We start from the raw sequence: 14,139 nt of genomic DNA on the forward strand, positions 1-14,139 counted from the left end.
TTGGCTTGTATTTCGTTCTGTCTATTTTTGCTCTTTCCCATATAGTTGTCATTTTAAAGAAAAAGTATTACAATAGTCATTGGTTGTAGTTTTTATTCTACATAAGGGATCCAAAAAAGAATGAACTTTGTTAAGCCGTTAACGAAATATTGACAAATGTAAAAACAGGAAGTGAGTTCAGATCAGCCATATTGGATTTTTGACAACATATAAAGGCTGCTATCACACATTCAACTCATGCCATACACACTGGTTACACGTTCATTGGCATATCGTTTACCGTTTCGGAGATCGTTTAATTGTATCCAACTTTAGACGCAGAAGAATAGTAAAACAGAACAAAAACCAAACGTCTTTCCCCCGAAGCCCTAAATTGTTTTTGAATTATCTGGTAACGACGATAGAAGCTTTTGTATGGTCAATTTAAAAAAAAACGTGCTTGAGAAGAAATCACGTTTTTTAAATTTAGGAAAAGGCCAAGAATTAATCTGTATCAGTACTAGTATAATTTGGCAGCTGTGGTGTTTATTGACCTCGTATTAATGTCTTAAAATTCTTTTTATATTGAAAAACATGTTTCAATTTTTTTTTAAATTTTTTTGTAGGAAAAAAACAAATGTGTACATTTTATGCACTTATCTGCTCCACTTTTAATACTACAGAAAGTCTATACAAACCCCTGTAGTATCATACTATATCAAAGTGCCTCTAATTTATCAGTAGACGCTTCAGCTCTATGTAACAAGTTATAAAGCTGAATAATATTGCCGATATGAAGCATAAGTCAATTTACATGTGGCCGTGTATCAATATTCATGTAAGGCTAATATTTACATTGACGTAGCATAAGGTATTACGTATAAAGATATGCCATAAAAATTGGTCATATTTCTGTGCGACTAGCTAGCGGGGAATGCTCACTATCAAGGTAAGTTATCAATTTTAATTCCCAAAATTCACACAAATATCTCTGCTCATATACTTATTAAACATGTATTTCTTAAAATATCTCTGCTCATATACTTATTAAACATGTATTTCTTATTGCGTCAAAATCATGTTTTGAAATACATGTAATTTTAACAGTCCCTATAAAAATATAATTGATTTTTATTTAACGAAATTTCTTTTGGGCTTATTTTGATTTTTTAACTGTAAATTTTTTCATTAAAGTATAGCTCCATACTATTGGGAAAACCCATGTCATTTTTTCTGTAAAGAAAAATGGGTGTTTGCCAATTAATTTTTGAGATATTTGAGCTTGAAATATACAATCCGAAAAAATTTGCTTGCCGAAAATAGAAAAAAAATAATAATCATAAAATTATGTGTTCTGTAATATCAGGATGAATGTAGTCTCAATCCTGTTGATTTTTTTATCCTAAATTTCTAACGACACAACAATATACAAAACTTTTGTATTTTTACAAATTTCTCTATGTCTGATTACAAAAGAAATGAACAATAGGTTCCTGGACATTAGCCGATTGCCTTAGTACCGGCATCAATCCATGTTCGATACACCAGGGGTTACTATCACTGTCATTATGTCCACCCCTTTACTGAACCATGTTAACTTTTCCTGAAATGTACATTTTTTCGCATATTTAATAAAATTTACAAGCTACATAACAATTCACAAATCAACAGTAATATCTCATGTTAGCCCCAATGATTACACACTTGTAATGTCCACTGTCAATACCTCACATGTATTGTCCACTGTCAATACCTCACATGTACTGTCCATATCAATACCTCACATGTACTGTCCATTATCAATACCTCATATGTACTGTCCACTTTCTATACCTACCTTACATGTACTGTCCACTATCTATACCTACCTCACATGTACTGTGCACTACTATATATACCTACCTCACATGTACTGTCCACTATCAATACTACCTCACATGTACTGTCCACTATCAACACCTCACATGTACTGTCCATTTATCAATACCTACCTCACATGTACTGTCCACTATCTATACCTACCTCACATGTACTGTCCACTATCTATACCTACCTCACATGTACTGTCCACTATCTATACCTACCTCACATGTACTGTCCACTATCAATATACCTCACATGTACTGTCCACTATCTATACCTACCTCACATGTACTGTCCACTATCTATACCTACCTCACATGTACTGTCCACTATCAATACCTACCTCACATGTACTGTCCACTATCTATACCTACCTCACATGTACTGTCCACTATCTATACCTACCTCACATGTACTGTCCACTATCTATACCTAACTCACATGTACTGTCCACTATCAATACCTACCTCACATGTACTGTCCACTATCTATACCTACCTCACATGTACTGTCCACTATCTATACCTACCTCACATGTACTGTCCTATCTATACCTACCTGTCTGTCCACTATCTATACCTACCTACATGTACTGTCCACTATCTATACCTACCTCACATGTACTGTCCACTATCTATACCTACCTCACATGTACTGTCCACTATCTATACCTACCTCACATGTACTGTCCACTATCTATACCTACCTCACATGTACTGTCCACTATCAATACCTACCTCACATGTACTGTCCACTATCTATACCTACCTCACATGTACTGTACACTATCTATGCCTACCTAACATGTTCTGTCCACTTTCTATACCTACCTCACATGTACTTTCCACAATCTATACCTACCTCACATGTACTGTCCACTATCTATACCTACCTCACATGTACTGTCCACTATCTATACCTACCTCACATGTACTGTCCACTATCAATACCTACCTACATGTACTGTCACTATCATACCTACCTCACATGTACTGTCCACTATCTATACCTACCTCACATGTACTGTCCACTATCTATACCTACCTCACATGTACTGTCCACTATCAATACCTACCTCACATGTACTGTCCACTATCAATACCTACCTCACATGTACTGTCCACTATCTATACCTACCTCACATGTACTGTCCACTATCTATACCTACCTCACATGTACTGTCCACTATCAATACCTACCTCACATGTACTGTCCACTATCAATACCTACCTCACATGTACTGTCCACTATCAATACCTACCTCACATGTACTGTCCACTATCAATACCTACCTCACATGTACTGTCCACTATCTATACCTACCTCACATGTACTGTCCACTATCAATACCTCACATGTACTGTCCACTATCAATACCTACCTCACATGTACTGTCCACTATCTATACCTACCTCACATGTACTGTCCACTATCTATACCTACCTCACATGTACTGTCCACTATCTATACCTACCTCACATGTACTGTCCACTATCTATACCTACCTCACATGTACTGTCCACTATCTATACCTACCTCACATGTACTGTCCACTATCAATACCTATACCTCACATGTACTGTCCACTATCTATACCTACCTCACATGTACTGTCCACTATCTATACCTACCTCACATGTACTGTCCACTATCTATACCTACCTCACATGTACTGTCCACTATCTATACCTACCTCACATGTACTGTCCACTATCAATACCTACCTCACATGTACTGTCCACTATAAATACCTACCTCACATGTACTGTCCACTATCTTTACCTACCTCACATGTACTGTCCACTATCTATACCTACCTCACATGTACTGTCCACTATCAATACCTACCTCACATGTACTGTCCACTATCAATACCTACCTCACATGTACTGTCCACTATCTATAATACCTCACATGTACTGTCCACTATCTATACCTACCTCACATGTACTGTCCACTATCTATACCTACCTCACATGTACTGTCCACTATCTATACCTACCTCACATGTACTGTCCACTATCTATACCTACCTCACATGTACTGTCCACTATCTATACCTACCTCACATGTACTGTCCACTATCAATACCTACCTCACATGTACTGTCCACTATCTATACCTACCTCACATGTACTGTCCACTATCTATACCTACCTCACATGTACTGTCCACTATCTATACCTACCTCACATGTACTGTCCACTATCTATACCTACCTCACATGTACTGTCCACTATCTATACCTACCTCACATGTACTGTCCACTATCAATACCTCACATGTACTGTCCACTATCAATACCTACCTCACATGTACTGTCCACTATCTATACCTACCTCACATGTACTGTCCACTATCTATACCTACCTCACATGTACTGTCCACTATCTATACCTACCTCACATGTACTGTCCACTATCTATACCTACCTCACATGTACTGTCCACTATATATACCTACCTCACATGTACTGTCCACTATCAATACCTACCTCACATGTACTGTCCACTATCTATACCTACCTCACATGTACTGTCCACTATCTATACCTACCTCACATGTACTGTCCACTATCTATACCTACCTCACATGTACTGTCCACTATCAATACCTACCTCACATGTACTGTCCACTATCTATACCTACCTCACATGTACTGTCCACTATCTATACCTACCTCACATGTACTGTCCACTATCTATACCTACCTCACATGTACTGTCCACTATCAATACCTACCTCACATGTACTGTCCACTATCAATATTTCACATGTACTGTCCACTATCTATACCTACCTCACATGTACTGTCCACTATCACATACCTACCTCACATGTACTGTCCACTATCAATACCTACCTCACATGTACTGTCCACTATCTATACCTACCTCACATGTACTGTCCACTATCTATACCTACCTCACATGTACTGTCCACTATCTATACCTACCTCACATGTACTGTCCACTATCTATACCTACCTCACATGTACTGTCCACTATCAATACCTACCTCACATGTACTGTCCACTATCAATACCTACCTCACATGTACTGTCCACTATCAATACCTACCTCACATGTACTGTCCACTATCAATACCTACCTCACATGTACTGTCCACTATCTATACCTACCTCACATGTACATGTACTGTCCACTATCTATACATATACCTACCTCACATGTACTGTCCACTATCAATACCTACCTCACATGTACTGTCCACTATCTATACCTACCTCACATGTACTGTCCACTATCTATACCTATACCTCACATGTACTGTCCACTATCAATACCTACCTCACATGTACTGTCCACTATCAATACCTACCTCACATGTACTGTCCACTATCTATACCTACCTCACATGTACTGTCCACTATCAATACCTACCTCACATGTACTGTCCACTATCAATACCTATACCTCACATGTACTGTCCACTATCAATACCTACCTCACATGTACTGTCCACTATCTATACCTACCTCACATGTACTGTCCACTATCAATACCTACCTCACATGTACTGTCCACTATCTATACCTATACCTCACATGTACTGTCCACTATCTATACCTACCTCACATGTACTGTCCACTATCAATACCTCACATGTACTGTCCACTATCAATACCTCACATGTACTGTCCACTATCTATACCTACCTCACATGTACTGTCCACTATCAATACCTACCTCACATGTACTGTCCACTATCTATACCTACCTCACATGTACTGTCCACTATCTATACCTACCTCACATGTACTGTCCACTATCTATACCTACCTCACATGTACTGTCCACTATCTATACCTACCTCACATGTACTGTCCACTATCTATACCTACCTCACATGTACTGTCCACTATCTATACCTACCTCACATGTACTGTCCACTATCTATACCTACCTCACATGTACTGTCCACTACCAATACATATACCTCACATGTACTGTCCACTATCTATACCTAAATCACATGTACTGTCCACTATCAATAGCTAACTCACATGTACTGTCCACTATACCTACCTCACATGTACTGTCCACTATCAATAGCTAACTCACATGTACTGTCCACTATCTATACCTACCTCACATGTACTGTCCACTATCTATACCTACCTCACATGTACTGTCCACTATCAATACCTACCTCACATGTACTGTCCACTATCTATACCTACCTCACATGTACTGTCCACTATCTATACCTACCTCACATGTACTGTCCACTATCTATACCTACCTCACATGTACTGTCCACTATCTATACCTACCTCACATGTACTGTCCACTATCTATACCTACCTCACATGTACTGTCCACTATCAATACCTACCTCACATGTACTGTCCACTATCTATACCTACCTCACATGTACTGTCCACTATCTATACCTACCTCACATGTACTGTCCACTATATACCTACCTCACATGTACTGTCCACTATCAATACCTACCTCACATGTACTGTCCACTATCTATACCTACCTCACATGTACTGTCCACTATCTATACCTACCTCACATGTACTGTCCACTATCTATACCTACCTCACATGTACTGTCCACTATCACTATCTATCCCTATACTCACATGTACTGTCCACTATCTATACCTACCTCACATGTACTGTCCACTATCAATACCTACCTCACATGTACTGTCCACTATCAATACCTACCTCACATGTACTGTCCACTATCTATACCTACCTCACATGTACTGTCCACTATCAATACCTACCTCACATGTACTGTCCACTATCAATACCTACCTCACATGTACTGTCCACTATCAATACCTCACATGTACTGTCCACTATCTATACCTACCTCACATGTACTGTCCACTATCAATAGCTACCTCACATGTACTGTCCACTATCAATACCTACCTCACATGTACTGTCCACTATCTATACCTACCTCACATGTACTGTCCACTATCTATACCTACCTCACATGTACTGTCCACTATACCTACCTCACATGTACTGTCCACTATCAATAGCTACCTCACATGTACTGTCCACTATCTATACCTACCTCACATGTACTGTCCACTATCAATACCTACCTCACATGTACTGTCCACTATCTATACCTACCTCACATGTACTGTCCACTATCAATACCTACCTCACATGTACTGTCCACTATCTATACCTACCTCACATGTACTGTCCACTATCTATACCTATACCTCACATGTACTGTCCACTATCCAATACCTCACATGTACTGTCCACTATCAATACCTACCTCACATGTACTGTCCACTATCTATACCTACCTCACATGTACTGTCCACTATCAATACCTACCTCACATGTACTGTCCACTATCTATACCTACCTCACATGTACTGTCCACTATCAATACCTACCTCACATGTACTGTCCACTATCTATACCTACCTCACATGTACTGTCCACTATCTATACCTACCTCACATGTACTGTCCACTATCTATACCTACCCACACTATGTACTACCACTGTACTGTCACTATCAATACCTATACCTCACATGTACTGTCCACTATCTATACCTACCTCACATGTACTGTCCACTATCTATACCTACCTCACATGTACTGTCCACTATCTATACCTACCTCACATGTACTGTCCACTATCTATACCTACCTCACATGTACTGTCCACTATCAATACTACCTCACATGTACTGTCTATCTATACCTACCTCACATGTACTGTCCACTATCAATACCTACCTCACATGTACTGTCCACTATCAATACCTACCTCACATGTACTGTCCACTATCTATACCTACCTCACATGTACTGTCCACTATCAATACCTACCTCACATGTACTGTCCACTATCTATACCTACCTCACATGTACTGTCCACTATCAATACCTCACATGTACTGTCCACTATCTATACCTACCTCACATGTACTGTCCACTATCAATACCTACCTCACATGTACTGTCCACTATCTATACCTACCTCACATGTACTGTCCACTATCAATACCTACCTCACATGTACTGTCCACTATCTATACCTACCTCACATGTACTGTCCACTATCAATACCTACCTCACATGTACTGTCCACTATCTATACCTACCTCACATGTACTGTCCACTATCTATACCTACCTCACATGTACTGTCCACTATCTATACCTACCTCACATGTACTGTCCACTATCAATACCTATACCTCACATGTACTGTCCACTATCTATACCTACCTCACATGTACTGTTACTGTCACTATCTATACCTACCTCACATGTACTGTCCACTATCTATACCTACCTCACATGTACTGTCCACTATCAATACCTATACCTCACATGTACTGTCCACTATCTATACCTACCTCACATGTACTGTCCACTATCTATACCTACCTCACATGTACTGTCCACTATCAATATACCTACCTCACATGTACTGTCCACTATCTATACCTACCTCACATGTACTGTCCACTATCTATACCTACCAGACATGTACTGTCCACTATCTATACCTACCTCACATGTACTGTCCACTATCAATAGCTAACCTCACATGTACTGTCCACTATCTATACCTACCTCACATGTACTGTCCACTATCAATACCTACCTCACATGTACTGTCCACTATCTATACCTACCTCACATGTACTGTCCACTATCTATACCTACCTCACATGTACTGTCCACTATCTATACCTACCTCACATGTACTGTCCACTATCTATACCTATACCTCACATGTACTGTCCACTATACCTACCTCACTTGTACTGTCCACTATCTATACCTATACCTCACATGTACTGTCCACTATCTACCAATACCTCACATGTACTGTCAACTATCAATAGCTACCTCACATGTACTGTCCACTATCAATACCTACCTCACATGTACTGTCCACTATCTATACCTATACCTACCTCACATGTACTGTCCACTATCAATACCTACCTCACATGTACTGTCCACTATCAATACCTACCTCACATGTACTGTCCACTATCAATACCTACCTCACATGTACTGTCCACTATCAATACCTACCTCACATGTACTGTCCACTATCTATACCTATACCTCACATGTACTGTCCACTATCAATACCTACCTCACATGTACTGTCCACTATCTATACCTACCTCACATGTACTGTCCACTATCTATACCTACCTCACATGTACTGTCCACTATCAATACCTACCTCACATGTACTGTCCACTATCAATACCTACCTCACATGTACTGTCCACTATCAATACCTACTACTCACATGTACTGTCCACTATCAATACCTACCTCACATGTACTGTCCACTATCAATACTACCTCACATGTACTGTCCACTATCTATACCTACCTCACATGTACTGTCCACTATCTATACCTACCTCACATGTACTGTCCACTATCTATACCTACCTCACATGTACTGTCCACTATCTATACCTATACCTCACATGTACTGTCCACTACCAATACCTACCTCACATGTACTGTCCACTATCAAAAGCTACCTCACATGTACTGTCCACTATCAATACCTACCTCACATGTACTGTCCACTATCTATACCTATACCTCACATGTACTGTCCACTATCTATACCTACCTCACATGTACTGTCCACTATCAATAGCTACCTCACATGTACTGTCCACTATCAATACCTACCTCACATGTACTGTCCACTATCAATACCTACCTCACATGTACTGTCCACTATCAATACCTACCTCACATGTACTGTCCACTATCAATACCTATACCTCACATGTACTGTCCACTATCAATACCTTACATGTACTGTCCACTATCAATAGCTACCTCACATGTACTGTCCACTATCAATACCTACCTCACATGTACTGTCCACTATCAATACATATACCTCACATGTACTGTCCACTATCTATACCTACCTCACATGTACTGTCCACTATCAATATCTCACATGTACTGTCCACTATCTATACCTATACCTCACATGTACTGTCCACTATCAATACATATACCTCACATGTACTGTCCACTATCTATACCTACCTCACATGTACTTTCCACTATCAATAGCTACCTCACATGTACTGTCCACTATCAATACCTACCTCACATGTACTGTCCACTATCAATACCTACCTCACATGTACTGTCCACTATCTATACCTACCTCACATGTACTGTCCACTATCTATACCTATACCTCACATGTACTGTCCACTATCAATACCTACCTCACATGTACTGTCCACTATCTATACCTACCTCACATGTACTGTCCACTATCTATACCTATACCTCACATGTACTGTCCACTATCTATACCTACCTCACATGTACTGTCCACTATCTATACCTACCTCACATGTACTGTCCACTATCAATATCTTACATGAAATGTCCAATGTGAGGAATTGATAAGGTATCGATCTTTGCTATGTTTAAGTACACCTAAGAAGTGATTTAAAGGCATACACTATAACACTTGTTTAAAACAAGGCTTATACCTTAAGGTGCACTGTAGATACTGTGAAAATTTATATTTTCGTTTTCGGTTGGTTTTTCGCATATTTTACGTGTACCAGAAATCGTGAAAATTTATCCTCGCAAAACTGTTTCAAAACCAAATGTCATGTTTAATAGTAGTGGAATGAAAATCCAAATTGCAAAATTATGAGGTCGTAAAAATGCGAGATTATGTCGCCACGAAAAGTGGTTGGTTTATAGTATTCTACAGGTAAATTTGTGTCCCCCAAAGTAAAGGAAAAATCATATTCCTATTACAGATAAATAAATTAGTACATCTGAATTTTTGTTATTTTTACTTTCCCTTAATAAACTGATTCTTATTCAGGTTGTAAAATCTTACCCATTTTAGAAAACCCGTCTCTGTAACCAAAACAATGCTTCAATTTCAGAAATTGAACATGGCATCACCTACCCAACTTAGCTATCTGTATACCAGTCCAGCAAAACCATTCAACTACACAACTCTTCCAAGAGTGGTGGAAGCCAGCGCAGATAGTCACCCAGATCAAGAGATATTCATTCACCGAAGGCCCGATGGATCAAGAAGTAGCATAACTAACAAAGAATTATATGAGAGAGGTAATCATCTCGCTAGATATCTGGTATCAAAAGGCATACAAAAGGGTGATAGGATTGCTCTGATTGGCCCAAACACACTAGAAATGGTTATTGGTCACGTGGGGATCCTGAGCGCTGGTGCTGTCATCTTGAATGTTAACATTGAGATGTCTAATGCTGCAGATGCACGTCAAACGTTAGAAACAGCAGGTGCAAAATTTGTCATCGTTGACCCAGGAGAACAGTATGAACTATTACAACCTACGAAAGCTATGCTCAAGCATTGTGGTTCTAACGACACCGTAGAGGGAAATACTAGGGTATTATTCCTTCGCGAGATGGATTTGAAAGAATTTGACAAACCAGTAACACTAACGGACATAATTGGAATGGATCTACATGCAGTAGAGATGCCAAGCACATTTCCAGAGGACACAGCGGTGATTTTTTGCACATCTGGTAGCACAGGCAAATCAAAGATGGTTGTCCACACACATTTTAACATTGCCTGTTATCCATTTTCGTGGTATCCAGATTTGGAATATGAAAGTGTTGATTTCAATGATAGGCCCTTTAGCTGGATAGGTGGTTCGCCTGTATTCCATTTATTTATGCGCAGATCAAGGGTATTCATTGACGCTTCTTTAACGGTGACTGCCAATAATGCAGAATTTTTATGGGCAGTCATGAAAGAAGAAAAGTGCACAGATGTCTTGTTATTTCCATATGTGATCAGCGATCTCCTTGCCCTTCCAGATAGTACATGTGAAGATGGCTTTAGGTTACGTCATGTTTCTACTGGTGGCCAAATTATCGACAATCACTGCACCAAGATAATGGAAAGATTCTGTTTACACATGGTTATTGTTTATGGATGTACTGAAGTATTTGGCCTAAACATGTACGGTCCTTTAGCCGCGGGACAGTCTTTGAGACCAGGAGAGGTTGGGAAGCCTTACCCTGGTGTTGAGGTCCGAGTTGTGGACGAGGAAGATCATCCGGTACCCTTAGAAACGGTCGGCATGGTACAAGTTCGTGGTCCTTGTACGATGAAGGGATACTTCGGTAATCAAGAGCTAACGGCGAATGCCTTTGCACAGGGGTCATGGTTTCGAACAGGGGACATTGGGAAAGTTAGCAGTAATATGAGTCTTGCGATTCTCGGGAGGGAAAAGGACGTTATTTCACGAGGCGGGCGGAAGATATACCCTGGATTGTTAGAAGATCTCATCAAACAAATGTCATCGATCAAGTATGTATGTACTGTGTCTGTCCCTGACAAAAGGTTGATGGAAGAAGTATGCATCTGCTTTGTGAGCTCCGAAATGTCAGAACTCATGGAAAATGACGTCAAAAAGTTCTGTGAGGAAAACCTCTTTGCAGACTGCACACTTGACGGTCTTGGTGTTTTGCCTGCATACTATGTCAAGTTTGAAGAGTTTGCGTCATTGCCAAATGGCAAACTGAACAGAAAAGCTATTCAAAACGAGGCTGTTAGACGTTTACATCTATCAAAAGACTAATGTGGCAAAGAGTAAAGGTCATTTCATTCCTAAAACAATCGAATTAGTATCCCCGAATTGGACACCATGGCCATTTTAATTGCTATCCAAAAAACCAAAAGTATATGCAGCTTAATATATGGCAAACATGGATAATTTGAGACAGTAAATAAGTTCTGAAAGCAACAAAATTGTCTATTTCACATGCGGCAAACAAATTTTTAATCTGATTTGTTATGGTTGTTTACATAACTATACTGCATACTAGATTAGCAACTGGATAAAGGTAAATTAGCATTTATGGAATTTATTTCTAAAGCGTGGTCACAACAAGAGGCCCATGGGCCTTAACGGTCATCTGACTATTGGTACAATACAACATATGATTTAAGCAATTTGACCCCTGTGTATTTGAATGAAGATCAAGGTCATTTTTTAAAAACAAATATGGTATCCCTTCATCAAAGCATGCCAGGGGCCAAATATCAGGTCTCTAGGCCTGTTAGTTATTTACAAGAAGTTGTTTAAAGGATTGTAGCCTATTTGACCCTTGTGACCTAAAATGATGGCCAAGGTCATTCATTTGAACAAACATGATAGTCCTTTATCCCAGCATGCTACAGGCCCAATATCAGTTCCCTGGGGGTTCTGATTCTTGAGAAGAAGTCGTTTAAAGATTTTATCCTATTTGACCCCTGTGACCTTGAATGAAGGTCAAAGTCATTCATTTGAACAAATTTAGTAGCTCTTCATCCCAGCATGTCACAGGCCCTTTACCAGGTATTTAAGCCTTCTTGTTATTCTCAAGAAGTCTTTTAAAGAGTTTAGCCTCTTTGACCCCTGTGACCTTGAATGACAGCCAATGTCAATAATTTGAACAATTTGGTAGCCCTTTATGAAGCATGCTGCAGGCCCGATATGAGTATCTTTCAGTTCTTGAGAAGAAGTCGTTTAAAGATTTAAGTCCATTAGATCCCTGTGACCTTTAATGAAGGTCAAGGTCATTCATTTAAACAAACTTGGTACCCCTTCATTCAAGCATGCTGTAAGCCCAATATGAGTATCTTGGGCCTACCAATTCTTGAGAAAGAGTCGTTTAAAGATTTTAGCCTATTTGACCCCTGTGACCTTGAATGAATATCAAGGTCATTCATTTGAACAAAGTTGATAGTCCTTCATCCCAGCATGTCAGGGGCCAAATATTAGGTATCTAGGCCTCTTAGTTATTCACAAGACGTTGTGTAAAAGATTTTAGCCGATTTGACCCCTGTGCCCTTAAATGAAGGTCAAAGTCATTCATTTGAACAAACTTGGTTGCCCTTCATCCCAGCATGCTACAGGCCCATTATCAGTACCCTGGGCATTCTGGTTCTTGATAAGTCGTTTAAAGATTTTAGCCTTTTTGACCCTTGTGACCTTGAATGAAGGTCAAGGTCATTCATTTGAACAAATTTGGTAGCCCTTAATCTCAGCAAGCTACATGCACAATATCAGTACCCTAGGCCTACTGCTTATTGAAAAGAAGTCGTTTAAAGAGTTAAGTCTTTTGACCCCTGTGACCTTAAATGAAGGTCAAGGTCATTCATTTGAACACATTTTGTAGCCCTTCATTCCATCACGCTACAGGCCTAATATCAGTACCCCGGGCCTTCTGGTTCTTGAGAAGTAGTTGATTAAAG

At 39.5% G+C, this 14,139-nt stretch overlaps 1 protein-coding gene across 1 annotated transcript; it reads left to right on the forward strand.

Annotated features, from left to right (window-relative positions):
• Positions 1 to 775: 775 nt before the first annotated feature.
• On the forward strand, positions 776 to 13,378 carry LOC138321785 (putative acyl--CoA ligase YdaB). Its single transcript, XM_069265754.1, has 2 exons — positions 776 to 928; positions 10,790 to 13,378. The coding sequence occupies exons 1-2, from the start codon at positions 914 to 916 to the stop codon at positions 12,479 to 12,481; spliced, it is 1,707 nt and encodes a 568-aa protein (XP_069121855.1). The 5' UTR covers positions 776 to 913; the 3' UTR covers positions 12,482 to 13,378.
• The last annotated feature ends 761 nt before the right edge of the window (positions 13,379 to 14,139 follow it).

This window comes from Argopecten irradians, chromosome 4, assembly GCF_041381155.1.
Source record: "Argopecten irradians isolate NY chromosome 4, Ai_NY, whole genome shotgun sequence".
Classification (NCBI taxonomy): Eukaryota; Metazoa; Mollusca; class Bivalvia; order Pectinida; family Pectinidae; genus Argopecten; species Argopecten irradians.